Genomic DNA, 17,215 nt, shown 5'->3' on the forward strand with positions numbered 1-17,215 from the left:
ATCAGAGACAACAAAAAATGTTACTATATAAAACACTTACTTTAATGTTTAATTTTGTGATGTACAACAACTTTCTCAAAAAGGAAATGATTTGCAAGAAAATGAATATGAGCAAACAATTAGTGAAACTTAACACATCCCCTGGAAAGCAGTCCAAATGCTCTTGGTTTTCTTTCACAAACCATTTGTACCAATAAATGCATCACATCAACATTTTGTTCCTTTTTATTTAAAACTATACCATCCCATTTTATTGGGGGGATTTATCAAAGTATCATGCTCTTAAAAGTGGTGAAGAGGAGGAGTCACCAATAGTGTTCCTGTTGGTTCCACTAGTTTCCATGTTGATTGCCCTACTTTTAGTTGTACCACTTTTCAAAATAGGGCACTTTGATAAATTTCCCGCTTAGAGTTTATAATTCCTAATATTACTTAAGGCTATGATCAAGTCAGTAATTAAAAAACCCTTACATTTACAGGGCGATAGAGGCCACCCAGGTTTTGATGGAGACAAAGGAGAAAAAGGAGAAGACGGGCCACCTGGGGAAAAGGTAGGGCTTCTTTATCAACTTTAGAGTCAAAGGTTCTATTATTTGGCTGCTGCGTCAAAAGTTTAAACAGTCAGTTTCCTTGCACTTATATTAATGTTATGTGTGTACATATATAGATTTGTGGTCAGGATACAGGCAGAAGGTACCTAATAAGGTTTGAGCTATACCAGTAAGAGCACGTCGGCTGTGGTGTGCCAAAACTGACTAAAAAAACAAGGCCCACTGAAGCTACTGAAAGAGCATTAAAGGGGGAGGTGGGTGTGGTTCCAATTGTCAACAGAATGTCAGGAGGTAGCTGGAAAGGAGATAGATATAGGCTGCACAAGAATCACTTCCACAACAGGTATACTGGTCCGGGATAAAGGCCGACGGTATTCAATAAGGTTTGAGCTGTACCAGTAAGAGTTAGTCAGTTGTGGTGTACCGATAATGACGAACAGGTAGGCCTGAAAAAAAAGGGCACAAAATATTAATACCGCCTAATCTCAATACAAAAATAATAAACAAAGCTCCCCCCTTTACTTTGATTCAGCAACTGTTACATACTGCTTTCATTTTTCCTTTAGTATGAAGGGCTTAATGTAATTAATTGGTATATAATTGTGCAACATTATACTATAACCCAATGTGAAATGTTGAAAACATGAAACTATGCTGGTTGTAAGATAATGTAGTGGATGTAACTACTTCTCCTGAGTAGCCACTGTAATGAAAACTCTGGCTCTTCCCAATGGCTCATGTCTCGGTGCTCATCCAAAACTGGACCAAAAAACAAACTGGGCCGGCACTGTCATTAGGCCACTTAGGCAGTGGCCTAGGGCACCAGCTCACTGGGGGTGCTGCAGAGGAGAGCCAGTTGCTGAACAAGCCGGCAAGAAGATCAAAAGCCCATTACAGCTGCCCCCACTACTGCCTCTGATCCCAATCGACTGCCCCTGACTCCCCCCACAACTCAATACAGCAGATATCCCCCAGCTATATTAGACTGAAGGGGAGCAAACCCTGAATCTCCCTTCCCATCTTATACTAAATGGAAATTCCTCTACTTCCCACATGTATTTCCCACCCCTCACAAATTGGCACACACATCACTCACAATGGCCCAAACCTATCACTCATGGCTACTCACACAGCTACACATACCACTCACGGCTATCCACATGCAGCCATGTGGCTATATGTGTGTATATGAATGTGAAGTATCTTTGGATTAATGTAAATATTGTAAAAGGGATGGGGCATATTTGATGAGATGGGCGGATCACAACATGGGGAGTGGCAAATACTTTTTTTGCCTGGGGTAGCATCCGTCCTACTGTAAGACTTGACAAACTGAAAAATGTAGATGCGAAAACAAAGAAAACCTAATTTGGCTAATTAGAAATACAACTGGAGGATTGGTGAAATGGGTAGTTTATAAAAGCTATGAGGCTAGAACTTGGCAGTAAGTATAAATAAATATAAAAGTGGAGGGCAAAAGGTGTACAGAGGTTCAATAACCTAAACTACAATCATAAAGTGACACAACAGAACTTATAATAATTTATTACTACTGATACTGAACCTGTTAAAATGTGGCAGAGTAATTGCCGATAAGGTAAAATAAGCCCAGAACGACTAAAAAATACTACCATGAGACCAGTTCCCAAAGAATACAGAAAAAATGCATCAGTGTATTAAATGACCCAGTTGACCAAGTATGCTAAAATAGCTCTAGAAATGTGATGGGCAGTATGAAGCATACATGGAGAGACTTGTCGTACTGATCGATTCTTAACATACACCGAACAAAATTATAAACACAACACTTTTGTTTTTGCCCCCATTTTTCATTATCTGAACTCAAAGATCTAAGACTTTTTCTATGTACACAAAAGGCCTATTTCTCTCAAATATTGTTCACAAATCTGTCTAAATCTGTGTTAGTGAGCACTTCTCCTTTGCCAAGATAATCCAAAGAAACAATCAATGAACAATAAGTAGGTTCATAAAATCACAAGTAGGACACTTAGTATAAATTACACTTATACAGTTCGGTAATAATAAATGGTAAAACTACCTGGAAACTAACTGATAATATAACAATAATGTGTAAATGCCTTATTACAGATAGTGTGGCTGAATGAGGCTTAAAATTAAAATAATGAAAGTGCGGCCGGACTTGCCAAATGTACAGAACAAAATTAAAAATGTAGCGTGGCTGAATGTAGACCGAATGTAGGCTGAATGTAGGCCAAATGTCCTGATGCAGAATGAAAATGTAGCGTAGCCCAATGTAGGCTGAAAGTACTGAACCAAATTGTAAAATTACGTAGCCAAACATAAGGCGTATTTGTTGAACCAAAGTGAATATGTAGCACGGTTGAATGTAGATTGAATGTACTGAACCAAATTAAAGATTAGCGTGGCTGAATGTAAGCCAAATGTACTGAACCAAAATAAATATGTAGCGCTGCCAAACATAGGCCACATGTACTGAACCAAATTGAAGATATAGCATGCTAAATGTAGGCTGAATGTACTGAAACAAAATTAAATATAGTGCATTTTCAGAGTGAGTGCAAAAAATCCTTGCACTCACGCTGTTTTGATAAATGCGTGCCAAAGCCTACTGGCTGGTTAACATAGAAATTCCAAAATGAAGGCTGCACTCCACGGTCTTCGTTAAAATCCAAAAGTCTTTATTGGGTATACATTAAAAAAAAGATAATTGTTGAATGTATACCCAGTAAAGACTTTTGGATTTTAAGGAAGACCATGGAGTGCAGCCTTCATTTTGGAATTTATATATATATTTAAAGTCACCCACAGGTCTTGCACTCAAAGACTTCAACTTTTGCATTCCTGGTGCACACCTGGTGCAATGTTAAACAGATAATCCACCTTCCAGACCCGACAAACTGCACTCCAAGGACTTTTAAATTCAAATATCAAATAATTGTCAACGTTTCAGTCAAAGACAACTTTTTTCAAGTTACATACAAATAAACACACATATTTATAGAAAGAAACATAAAGCATTACTCACCAATTAGTGCCAAACTGCTAATCCAGCATGCTGCCTGTTTGAGAGCGAACCTAACCTTAAGCAAGAAATGATCGCTTCCTGTTGCTAGGGCACATGAAACCTGAAAATACACACCAAAACGTGTTTCCATAGTGGTAAATTACGTGTAATATATACACCCACCACCAGAAAATAGTTTTTCTTCCACCCCTCACTTCTCCCCCCCCCCCACTTCTTTTTCTCTTTCTCCCTTTTTGTCTTCCTCGTCTCTGTGATTATTTGTTTTCTTCTCTTTCTCTCACACTGGGAAGCGGTGAAGGAAATGTAGGGTGGATGCGATAGTTACAGCAGGCTTAGTGGCGACCAGTTGGTCAAGTAAGAAGGGTATCCCTTGGGCATTTGGATATGCATTGGAGCTGGCGAACCAGCTATTATTCCTATCAACTGGTTGTTGAAGTGATTGTCTTATGTACAACTGTAAAGCAATACACCCTACTTTTGGTCTCAGTTAATTGTTGAGGGATATGTGCATAATCTGAACCTTTCTCACGTTGATATGATCAACGATTGTAATGGCTCTTAAACTCAAAATATACAGCTTGTTTGTGGGGGGAAGCGGGAGGATAACATAATGATATAGCAGAATAGATGGGGGTAGGGAAGAACAGGTAAAACTCTAAGTTTTTGCTTCCTAAAGCTTGGCGAGCACTTCACCTGTTGTCTCAGCTAACTTGATATTGACCTGCTTATGATATGTTATACGGAACCACATGCTTTAACCTACTTAAACTCTCATGTTAATATTGTTTGATCTGGAAGGATGTTACCAACTGTAACCTTTAATTTTGAATTGATCACAATTCCTGCTGACCATCTACACTGGTGGCTGTTAGGTGAAATCTTAAGACCGACACTACCTGGGGAATCTTATGGTTGGAGAATCACATGATGTGTATGCTACCTGTTCAATGTATCTCTCACTCTGCATTTGTATTTTACCATTTACTGCGACATCTTTGTCGTTTGCTTTCGTGATGGTTTTGTTGAATTTGCTAAATCTCAAAAATAAAGATTGTCAAAAACTTAGAATGCAGTAAAGGAAAGGAAGTTCTCTACCTTGTTACAGTGCACCATACACCTCTAAAACACATCTGCATCTACTGAAATTTTTTAAATGTTTTTATTTGATGCAGGGTGTGAAAGGTGAAGCTGGATCCAAGGGGTCTATGGGATTATTTGGAGCTCGTGGACCAGTAGGACAGAAGGTCAGTTGAATTTATGACATCCCATAGTAGGAACTCAATACATAAAATATAAAAACATACGTATATAAGGTTGCTCTTAAATATAGAGAGGTGACGTCACACATGATGAATCTACTTATTCATTGTATACCTCTGAATAGAAACTCTTGCTTTCTCTTCATTATTAATTTAGTTCCTGGTATTGAGAAGACCAAATTACACTTTGGATTTGAAACATCCAATAATAGTAAAATATAATAAATAACATGTTATATTAGTTTGTAAAGGGCTATCCAAATAACTAATGATCTATGACTTTTAACAATAAGATATAAGTATGTTGATACTATGGTGGTGCTCGCTACCACCAGCATGTCTATTTACAATAGGTGTGCTAGAACTTTGTTTTGGCTTGGGTAGCATTTTGCTTAAGACCCTCCCTGCAATCTTCCCCATTTGGTATATATATGTGTCTCTCCGTTGAGCTTGCATCTCGGTTTCCTACAGAATCCCTTTTATCTATCTCAGTATGCTTCCATATTCACATCCACTCTCCTCAGTTTATCCACAGCCATCATTTCTTTGTCCACATACAGCTCCTCCTTATCTATCCAAAGTCCCTATCCGCTTCTTGATGCCAAGCTACACCTCCACCATTCCTATGTTCATCAACAGACCACTCCCTTCTAATCATAGTCCTCATCCTTCATAGTTCCACACACAGATCCCTGTGCCCATTAAACAATGATTTATTTAGATGTGCACACACGTTCTTTCCTCTTTCCATGATCTTATAGCATATCTGTCTTTTACTTATGTCTCTTCACATCAGCTCATTTATTCCCATTTCTATCCGCAACCTTCGTTTTCATTTCCATCCACAGCTTCTGATTCTCAAGTCTATTCACAACCCACTCCCTTTCCACATCTAAACATCACCATCTGCTTTTCAATGTCCTCACAAAACTACCACCAAGCAAAAAAAATAAAATAAACAGAAACAGAAGAGGTCAATCAGCTTTACTTGGCCCTGTATCTCTATTGCATGTTCTGGGACCCATTGTATATTCCAATTATCCTTCGAGAACAGATAAGCCCATAAGTAAGAAAAGGTCAAATGATTGTTTTTTTCCTGCTTTTAAATAGGGTGAACCAGGGGAGCATGGACTTCCTGGAAGAGCAGTAAGTAGAAAATAAAACAGATATAATGTTGCTGAAGCCAAAAACTTAAATTGTGCAAATGTCATTATGTAGGTTTTCAAAAAAGGGAAAGAACCAGTGCTTATACTTAAAATAACTGTCTAAAAAGTATTATATCCCAGATACTGGTTGTTTTTCATTGTCTAATATATTTAATTTGTTTGGTTAATTTGTCCCACTTTTTTATGGGCTTTGGGCTATGAGGACTGGTTTGGGAAGCAGACTCCTCTTCACCCCCATCCAGATGTTGCAAGGGAAGAGATCTTCCAACTGCACATGTGTAGGGATAGGATACTGATTAGTTAGATCAGTGTCCCCACTGGAGTGGTGTGGAAAGCGTAAGAAAGAAGAAGAAGGTATATATGTAAAAAATCAAATGACCTGCTTTTTTCAGCCTGCAGAGTGAGGCATCTGTCACATTCAAAGCTAAATTTTTTGAATGAGACAATTGTCTTAAAGTGATGCATGTCCCTTTAATTAATACAATGAGAATCATGTTTGCCCTATCTCCTTTATCTTATATGTCCTGGTCAGGTTATAAAGTACAAATATGTATGACTGGTATCACTGATTTTGTTATAGCAGCCATCTTCTCTAGGGGAAATAACTCATATTAGTTATTGTGTGTCATGCTTTGTCATTGGTGATCTTGTGAAACACAATCGGTAAACCTCATATTGCAACACTTTTATTCTTTGTACATTTTGCATAGGGCACAGGTAAAATGTCTTCATTAGCATGTCCACTATCTTCTCTGTATTTTGATCATGAATAGAAAGTCAATTGTTACTTTTTAATGACTTTTAAAATACTTCCAGTGTCTGACAAACCATGTCTTTGCAAACAAATTTTATTTCATTCCCACATTTATGTCATACGTCATTTAGCTTTTTAGTAAAACCGAAAAACTTTTACTAAAGCTCAAAAGACCTTACAAATAAAATAGAAAAAAAAAATAGAGTGGTAATCAAAATACAGAGATAATGACCGTGTCCACTGAGCTTTCGTTCCTTCGTCACGTTATGTTTTCCTAACTCTGCTGCTGACTATTTCAGCGTTAAATCAGTAATTGCCTTTCAGTAATGCTTTTAGCTGCTTTTATTGTTCTGTGCTTTGTTACGTTAAATCTCGATGGAGAGATTAAACATACATTAAGCTACTATCCTCATACCTAAACTGAGATTTTTAAGAATACTTGTGAAAAAAGCCTGTGATCCTTTTCACAACCTCTAAGAATAATCATTCAAATAAAATATAGTTAAAAACCAAAAACAACAAAAAAAAAACTACAAGTTTGGAGCTTTTGATAACAATGTTAGGCATTTTATTTTGCTAAACCTACATGAAAGTACTGACACCTACATTTATGTATCCATACTTTTTTAATTGTGAAGAAAGCAGTTAATAGTATTATTGTTGATTAGGGAAAATAGCTAAATATTTTTTATGGTATTCTTGGATTTCAATTGGCTTAGGGTTAAGTCTTTGGCAATTCCTCTCAAACCATCAAATTAGCATAAAAGAAAAATAAATAGTGACTACAGATAGTCACCACTTCTCTATTAAAGGGACACTCCAGGAACCCAGACCACTCCTGCCCATTGGAGTGGTCTGGGTGCCAACTCCCAATACCCTTAACCCAGCAAGTGCAATTAGTGCAGTTTTTCATAAACTGCACTAATTGCCTAACAGGGTTAAGTCCTCCTCTAGTGGCTGTCTGTTAGACAGACACTCTGTTAGACAGCCACTAGAGGAGCTTACGGGTTCTTAAAATACTTTTAGTGTTTTAAGAGATGCTGGACGTCCTCACGCAATGCATGAGGACCTCCAGCGTCGCCGGAATCACCATAGGAAAGCATTGAATAATGCTTTCCTATTGGGCGGTGTAATGCCGTTGCTGTGCATGCGCATTAGGTCTCCCCCGTCGGCTGGGGGAGGAGAGTTGGCGGAGCCTGACCCAGTGCCGAGGGACATCGGCACTGGATACAGGTAAGTCACTGAAGGGGTTTTAACCCCCTAGGCAACCTGGGATGGGAGGTGGGAGGGAGAGGGGACCTGCAGTGCCAGGAAAACTGTTTGTTTTCTTGGCACTAGAGAGTCCCTTTAAGAAGTGAAAGTACTTCTAGTACCTACAGGACCACATTCACAGAGCACTGTTTCCTGCTTAATTTTCTACAGCATTGCAGGAAACAAACAAAGTTGCCCAAATGCCCAAAAGGTAGCTCCCCAGATGCTGTAGAACTACAGTTTCCATTATGCTTTGCATGCCTTTAGCATGAAAGCATCATGGAAGCTGTAGTTTTAAAACATCTGCGGATCTACGTTTTGAGCACCCCTGCTCTACAAGAACTTGGACAGATCATTGGGGAAGCTTCTGGGTGCAGTTGATTAAGCTGGAAAAAAATGCACTGATATAAATTATGATATTTCAGGCTCAGTTTCCAAGGAGCATTAACCACATCAATAAGATATATTTTATGAGACATTATATCACATAACAAAGCATAGCATGGGAGGATAATGAAAGACACAAGTGTATGCTTTGATCTGAATCCTTTTCTGATAGACAGAGGAAAGATACTTAAAGGAACACTATAAGGTCAGGAACACAAACATGCATTCGTGACCCTATAGTGTTAAAAACACTATCTGGAATGCAACTCTATGAGGAAAGTTCAGTGTCTCCATGTAGAGGGTGAAGACACTGAATGTCAGTGTACTGAATGTGGCATTTGGAGATGTCCATAGGCAGTGTGGCGGATTAGCCACTGTTTACTGTGTTATCCTAAAAGATGTGTGTATACCTTTAAGAACCAAGTATGTGTATGCTGCATAGGTTCCATGCGAATAATAGCGTTCGAATGCTGGCGGCATGAAAAACCGCCAGCATTCATACAATAGTTTCACGAACAGTGAATTTCAACACTGTTCGTGAAACTAACAAACTACCGAAGGGAGACCACACACAGGAGTCTCGTCCTCTCGTCCAGCAGTGCCTGATGGGAGAAATGTTCAGAATGCCCCTGTTATGTCAGTATGGAAACCCCTTGCATGGAGACTTGCATAAATACTGGAACTGTGAATAAAGACCTAAGTTGACTCCCAGCCTATGTGTTGTCTAGTTCTTGGGAAGGAAGGATTCTTGCAACGCTACCGGGATTATTGTATGCTGTACTGATTTGCCTGGATTATTTTATGTTGTTCCTGTTACCCAGCGGAGATACTGTGGATTATACTACCTCTCCGCTACAATTGGTGGCAAGTGACGGGATTTCAACTACCCAGCAAAGCAATGTTCGGCAGAAATTCTAACGAATAGAGGAAAAGAAGCAGCAATTTGTTCATTCGGATGAAACCGGAACCCAGGAACACGTGGAAACCCACGAACGGGCAGTGAATGGGCACAAATTATGCACTTTTTTTTTTAAATCATAGTTTTTTTTTTTTTGTTTTTTGATAAAGCAACAGGGATGTGGGATACAGAAACAGAAAAAGGGAGGGGGGGTAATAGATCACGACATAAGACCAGTTAACATTCCGTACCATAGTACGTTATTGTTTAGATCACATATACATAGTATGTCTATAGTACGTGCTAGTAGCGAGGTCTTGCGTGGGGGTAACTGGGTGATCACTCTCTCCGTACATAGTGAATACGGTATTATAGGTTGTGTATTTGTGGTGGGAGGGAGAGGGGTAGGGAGGGGTAACCAGAGGGTTAATAAAGTTTTCCGCTGGTCTATAACATCCTATGTGTAACATCATACGTGTGCCAACGTACGTGGTGGCACCTAAACTGTCTGTGGGTGTGGTATGCCCTGCATGAGGTGATTGGGTATCCTTCTTTATGAGTGTGTGTGCGCGATTGCGCGTGTTTATGATTCGAGGTGGTGAGTACTACTAGGGTATTCCGAGTGGTCCTTGTCATTTTTCTTATGTGGTGTATATGTCGGCCCACGCTTTCCATGCTTCTTGGAATTTCTGTGATTGTGTGGTGGAGGTACTGAACATTTGTTCATAAATATGGTATTGGTGGATTTTGTCCATCAGTTGCTGTCTAGTGGGGCAGTAGGTGTGTTTCCATCCGTTCGCTATGAGGTTTCTAGCAGCTAGGATTATTAGCATCGCCACTTGTTTAAGGGGTCTGGTCATGGAGGGAGGGAATAGCAGGAATAAACAGGTTAAAGGATCCACTGTGACATTATTAATATTGAGCAATTCGAGAATGCCTTTAACGTGACCCCAGAGAGGGGCTAGGATTGGGCATTCCCACCAGATGTGAAACATTGTGCCATTTGCCTTCCCACACCTCCAGCATTCTGCAGGGACTGTTGGGTAAATTTTGTGTAATTTACTTGGTGTTAAGTACCATCTATAAACCAGCTTCTTATGAGCTTCTATGTGTGAGTAGCAGTTGGTGATACCTTTGAGTGCATTGAGTGATTGTAACCAGGCGTTACCCGATGGCGAGGAGATGTATTCCGTTTGCCATTGTTGTTCATAAGTGGGGGCTTTTGTGTCAATGGTGCTCAGCAGTATGTTGTAGCATAGAGACAATGTCTTGGGTTTTGTGGGTGAGAGCCAGCATTGGTCATGTAACGGGTCTAGGTGTTGTAGGTTAGTGGGTGCCATTTCCGATTTTGTAAGGATTTTATAGGTGGCAATGCTTTTAAGTTGGAGGTACTGAAAGATGGAGGAGTTAGGTAGGTCGTACTTTTGTTGAAGATCTGGGAAAGACAAGAGTTGTTGGTTCTGGTATGTGTCTGCTATGTGTTTGATGCCGTGTTTTGTCCAGGAGTTCATTGGCAACCCTAAGGCTAGGGAGTTCAGTGCCGTTATCGGGGCCCGTGGATGGAACTTGTTGATTTTTTTTTGGGTGTGGTGTAACGCGTCCCATTGTTTAATAGTAAGGATCGAGGTATTGAAAAGGTGAGGCATGCTTGGTCTAGTTTGTGCTAGTGTCCATAATATCCTCACCAGGGAGCCGCCAGGCGCCCTAGCGTGTTCCATGTCCACCCATTGAAAAGTCCCTTTGGGAGTGTGGAGTTTTTTTGCTGCCTCTAGGAGGGATGCTTTATGATACTTAGATATATCTGGAAATCCCAGCCCACCCTTGTCTGAACGTTTCTGGAGAAGTGACATCGATAGACGTGGTTTGCATGATTCCCAGATGAAGGAGGAGAGAATGGCTTGAATATGCTTGTAAAACGTCCGTTTGACGTAAATCGGCAGCATCTGAAATTTGTATAGAGGTTTAGGCAGAAGCATCATCTTTACCGAATGTATTCTTCCCAGCCAGGAGAGCTTTACTGCTTTCCATTGTCGGGTGTGCATTTTGCATATTGATATTAGTGGTTTAAAGTTTAGTTTGAATGCGTCTGTGGGGGAGGGGCCAATTTTTACTCCTAGGTAGGTGATTTCGGTAGTTCTCCAGTCGAAGGAGTGTGATTGTTTAAGCTGTGTTTTCAGTGAGTGTGGTAGGTTTATTGGGAGAGCCTGCGTTTTGCCTTGATTTAGCTTGTAGTAGGATAGTTGTCCATACTGATGGAGCAAGTGTATTAGCGCCGGGAAAGACTTTTCAGGTTCTTGAACCGTGAGCAGGATATCATCTGCGAACATGGAGAGGCAGAATGTGTGGTTTCCTATGTTTACGCCTGTGATCATATCATGTTGCCTAATTGTAGCTTCCAGGGGTTCTAGGGATAGGATATACAGTAATGGTGACAGCGGGCAACCTTGCCTGGTGCCATTGGTGATACGAAAAGGTGTGGAGAGAAAGTCAGAATTGGATACTCTCGCCTGAGGGCTATTGTATAGGGCCATGATGCCTGAGACAAGGCCAGCTGGAAAACCGAATTTGTGTAGGACTTGCCGCATAAATTCCCAGTTAACCCTGTCAAAGGCTTTTTCCGCATCCAAGGCCAGGAGTAGTCCTTGAGCGTGTGTTTCATGCATGTGTGCCAGTATATTCAGGACCTTCCGTGTGTTAACTGAACCCTCCCTGCCTTTGATAAACCCAGATTGGTCGTTTTGTATCAGTGTGGGTAGAAATTGGGATAGTCTATTGGCTAGGAGTTTGGCATATACTTTAACATCCGCATTGATAAGGGAAATCGGCCTAAAGTTTTGGCAGTGGGTTGGGGGTTTCCCAGGCTTGGGTAAAGTCGATATATGGGCTACCAACATATCCGATGGTATGCTTCCTGAGATGTAGCAGGAATTGTATAGGTTTGTTAGGTGGGGTGTAAGTAGGTTTGTGTAGGTCTGGTAATAGAGGTTGGTAAAGCCATCTGGCCCTGGGGCTTTTTGTTTGGGTAAGTCTTGGATCGTCTTCTCTACCTCTTCCATCGTGAATGGTGAGGTGAGAGTCGTAATATCTGAGTCTTGCAGTTTGGGAACTTCAACAGATTGTAGGAAGTGTATGATGGAGTGTGGGGAGGGTGGGGCTGTGTCAGTGCTGTCTTTAAGATTATAGAGGGAGCTGTAGTAGAGTGCGAATTCCAGTGGCGAATTTGACAATCTTGGTGTTCTCTGGCAAATGCCAAACGTCCTGCACGGTGTTGGGCTGTAAACACAAGCCCTACTTGTGGACGTCGGGCCCTCATACCACCCTCATGGAGTCTGTTCCTGACTGTTTGAGCAGACACATGCACATTTGTGGCCTGCTGGAGGTCATTTTGCAGGGCTCTAGAAGTGCTCCTCCTGTTCCTCCTTGCACAAAGGCGGAGGTAGCGGTCCTACTGCTGGGTTGTTGCCCTCTGACGGCCTCCTCCACATCTCCTGATGTACTGGCCTGTCTCCTGGTAGCGCCTCCATGCGCTGGACACTACGCTGACAGACACAGCAAACCTTCTTGCCACAGCTCACATTGATGTGCCATCCTGGATGAGCTGCACTACCTGAGCCACTTGTGTGGGTTGTAGACTCCGTCTCATGCTACCATTAGAGTGAAAGCACCGCCAGCATTCAAAAGTGACCACAAATCAGCCAGGAAGCATAGGAACTGAGAAGTGGTCTGTGGTCACCACCTGCAGAACCACTCCTTTATTGGGTGTGTCTTGCTAATTGCCTATAATTTCCACCTGTTGTCTATCCCATTTGCACAACAGAATGTGAAATTGATTGTCACTCAGTGTTGCTTCCTAAGTGGACAGTTTGATTTCACAGAAGTGTGATTGACTTGGAGTTATATTGTGTTTTTTTAAGTGTTCCCTTTATTTTTTTGAGCAGTGTATATATATCAATCAATGTATGTACCTGCCATGTATAATAGTGGTGGATGTTCTGGCTCCATTTCTCTCTCCACTCTCTGAGTCTAGTCAGAGAAAAAATAGCATTGACTGTATTTTTGTATACTAGCCAGGCAGCCTCAAATACTGGCCAGGTGTCAACCCTATTTATCACCCAATTTCCCTTCTTAATACTGACATTAAATTTCTGACAACAATTCTAGCAAATAGAATTCCATGTCGCATTGTTCGTCCGGATCAATTTACACTTATACTGACTAGTCAAGCCTATGATAATAATTGTAGGAGTGCCACTTTTTATATGATGGTCAGTTCACTGCAAAGTACCTTTTCTGTTCCTGTCGGATGCATATAAAGTGTTTGATAGACTGGGGTGTCAATATTTGATTGAATTTGCCCACAACCTGAGGTGTCCATTGTTCCCACTGTTATTTGCCCTCTCTTTAGAACCATTGCTGCATCTTATAGAGGGAATCACTGAAGCTGGCATTACTGAGTACAAACTTTCCATGTGTGCCAATTATATTCTGCTTACATTGACAAACTCTAGACAATCACTCCCTCACCTATTCCAACTCTTAGCTCTTTTTATGGATATTAATGATATAAAATTAAATCAAACATGTATTCCTGACCCTATAGTGTTAAAACCACCATCTAGCCCCCTTGGACCCCCTGCCTCCCTAAATATAGTAAAATCTTACTTGTATTCAGGTCTGGCTCCTGGCTTCACCCCTGTTTGCCTATTCCTGGCTCCACCCCTGTTTGCCTATGAACTGCCCACGTCTGCTAACATCATCAGAAGTGGTAACCTGATCCAATCACAATCCTTCCCCATAGGATTAGCTTAGACTGACAATGAGGCAGATCAGGAGCAGAGCCAGCATGATTCAAACACAATCCCTCGCCAATCAGCTTCTCCTCATAGAGATAAATTGAATCAATGAATCTCTTTGAGGAAAGTTCAGTGTCTGCATGCAGAGGGAGGAGATACTGAATGTTTGGCTGCATTTTAGGCAGCCATGACCCAGGAAGGATCTCTAACAGCCATTTAAGGAGTGGCCAGTGAAGCTATCACTAGGCTGTAATGTAAACACTGCATTTTATTCGAAAAAACAGTGTTTACAGCAAAAAGCCTGCAGGTAATGATTCTACTCACCAGAACAAATGCAATAAGCTGTTGTTGTTCTGGTGACTGTAGTGTCCCTTTAATGTGGCTTCTTGCCCTATGTTTGGCATTTTCATAAACTGGAGGAGGTGTGATTAAGGTGTGATTTAAAGGTAGGTGACACTTGTGTTATTTTTGATGCATTAAAGGAGAAGCAAGCTATGTCTCTTGGAGACGTTTCTGATACTTGCAACTCATAGATTTTGTTAGAACTACTAAGTATGGATAGCAGTATCTACTCTTGTGACAGCATTTCAAACTATGTAATAAGGAGGTTCCACAGCATCAACTTATCAAATTTCTCATGTTTGTCTTGCCTCTTATGGGAGCACTCTTCTATCATTCATTGAAATATGGGAACAGGACTTGCAGGGAAGGTGGGAGAGTGCAGAATGCAGTGGCGTAGCGTGGGTTGTCAGCACCCGGGGCAAGGCAAGTAATTTGCGCCCCCTAACCCGTGGATTTTAGCACTCAGGTCTCTTCCACTAGATTAGTTAAAGAAACCCTTACCCCCCAAGCAGATGTATTGTTTGTTATGAAAATACTTATGTAATTAAAGTAAAATGCATCTAAATACAAGTTTTTTTTCCAACACTTTATTGAGTGCGAACATGCATTACACATTCTCCACATTTTCAGCAGGTCTATGAATACAAATATACAATTGTAGTAACCTAGCATGGGCCATGCTATATGTCGTCTCACAACCATCGTAAACGACAAAAAATATCAAGAACAAAAACTAAACATCAAAATGGAACCATACCCTGGAGATGATCCAAGACTGGGCTAGATGGAGCCAACTTCCTCAATCCTGTACCTCTAATTGTAATTCTTTAATAGAAGTGCAAGATATCAATCTGTATATAATATATAGATTAATTTAAATTCGCCTGCTTTTAATTAGCGCAAATTTTTCAACAACGGAATTGAAATCTACATTAATGGACAGTATTGCTAGATTACTCAGTATTTCTTGGCTCATTGTAGATCTCTGATATGTTTTAATTAGTTTAAGTTTTGAGAAACTTCTTTCACAACTCGCTGTAGAAACAGTGATAGTAAGAAAGATTCTTAATGTGACAACAAAGTTAGTTAAACTTTCTTGCAGCTTCCACTTATACACCCAGCGAAGCAAATCTAAAGCTGTGACCAGTTTGCAACCTGCTCATCAGGATTGACCTCCTTATACAAGATAATGTGGTGCCGAAGTCGAGTTATTTCGGTGAGCATAGATGCAGCATTCAATTCCGTGTACTGAGCACACGTGTGCTGAATTTGTTTCTTAATAAAATCATCTTTTTTAGTATCCAACAATGTTTGGCAGCGTATTCATCTGCGTAGTACGTTTTTTAATTTCTGCCTGAAGCTGATCAATTGCTTCCAGTTGTTTGCTTGTTTCCTGTATTAAGGTCAAGCCAGCATCGCAACTGTTCTCACCATCCATCTTCTTGCGTCTTCCAACTCTTCTCTCTGTAGGTATGCAATAGGTTTTGCATACCTGCAAAGCTTTCTCAGTTGCCTTAGACTATCACGTTTTTCATGACAAAATAAAGTCAATGCTTTTAACTTTTGCACGCATTGATCAAGCGCAAGTCCTTCTTGCTGCAGGTAGATCTGAGTATCATTTACTTCGGTTAGTACTGGGTTCCAAAAATGCAAGAAAGAGAAAAAAATATATGTCATTATGCAAACTAAAAGACTTCCTGCATCACCCCTGGTTTCAGAGGTTTCTTCCGGCCCATCTCTCAACGCTTCCAAAGCGTCTATTATTTTCTCAGTGTGTTCAGCAAGTACGCATACAGCTTCATGCGTTCAACTCCATCTTGTGTTACACGATCGCTTTACACGAATTGGTACATGTTTCTTAAGGTTATACCACCTGTGGGTGGAGCTTGAGAAAAATGAATACACCTTTTCCACAGTGCCAAAGAAAGTAACAGACTTTGTCCCAACACCAACTGCATGCATCCCAGCAAGATTGAGCGAGTGATTGTTACATGGCACAAACATTGCTTTGGGATTCATATCCAAAATACGTTTTTGTACACCACTAACGTGTCCAGCCATAGTCGCAGCATTGTCGTATCCCTGGCCGTAGCAATGCTCTAGTTTAAGGCCATCAGCTTGCAACTTGTCACAAATTTGTTTTGTAATGACATCAGCTGATTTCCCATATAACTGAATAAAGACAATGAAAGACTCTGTCACATGGACTCCTGAATCTTCAATATGCACATATCGAATCACTTGGGACATTTGGTCAGTGTGTGAAATATCAGGAGTGCTATCAAACATTATAGCAAAATACTTGGCCTTTATGATATTTTGAAAGATGACTGTTCGAATGTGATCGCCGAGCAGGCTAATAAACTCATTCTGGCTCTGTGGAGAGAGCTAGGACACAATGTAACCATCTGTGCGTTGTACTCTGTTAAGATGTTGTTTGGCAACTGGGTCATATTTGGCGAGTAACTTGAAAGTTTCTAAGAAATTTCCACAGTTACCATCTGTATTTAAATCTTCAGAGTGACCACGTAAGGGTAAGGTTTGCCTGGCTAGATACAGAATACAATCAAGTATTCTGACTAAGATTGCCTTCCATTTTTCAAATGACCTCTGTTGTGCAAGCTGGGCAGCAGCATCAATAGTCTCCTGTTTATGCAGCCGCATTTCTAATTCTTTCCATATTGTAAATGCACTCAAGTGATATGAACTGCGCTCATGCTCTAGTAATCTAGGGCTTAACTTTCTCCATGCATTAAATCCACTTGACTTTCCAAATGAACTTTTCC

At 40.6% G+C, this 17,215-nt stretch overlaps 1 protein-coding gene across 1 annotated transcript in view; it reads left to right on the plus strand.

Annotated features, from left to right (window-relative positions):
- The window catches only part of LOC134601732 (collagen alpha-1(VII) chain-like), a 414,484-nt gene that overhangs the window by 280,497 nt on the left and 116,772 nt on the right, over positions 1 to 17,215 (plus strand). Inside the window, exons 84-86 of the mRNA XM_063446237.1 lie at positions 480 to 551; positions 4,752 to 4,823; positions 5,949 to 5,984. Of these exons, the coding sequence (XP_063302307.1) occupies positions 480 to 551; positions 4,752 to 4,823; positions 5,949 to 5,984 (180 nt within the window). The remainder of the gene's footprint in view (positions 1 to 479; positions 552 to 4,751; positions 4,824 to 5,948; positions 5,985 to 17,215) is intronic.

Source organism: Pelobates fuscus, chromosome 3, assembly GCF_036172605.1.
Source record: "Pelobates fuscus isolate aPelFus1 chromosome 3, aPelFus1.pri, whole genome shotgun sequence".
In the NCBI taxonomy this organism is placed as follows: Eukaryota; Metazoa; Chordata; class Amphibia; order Anura; family Pelobatidae; genus Pelobates; species Pelobates fuscus.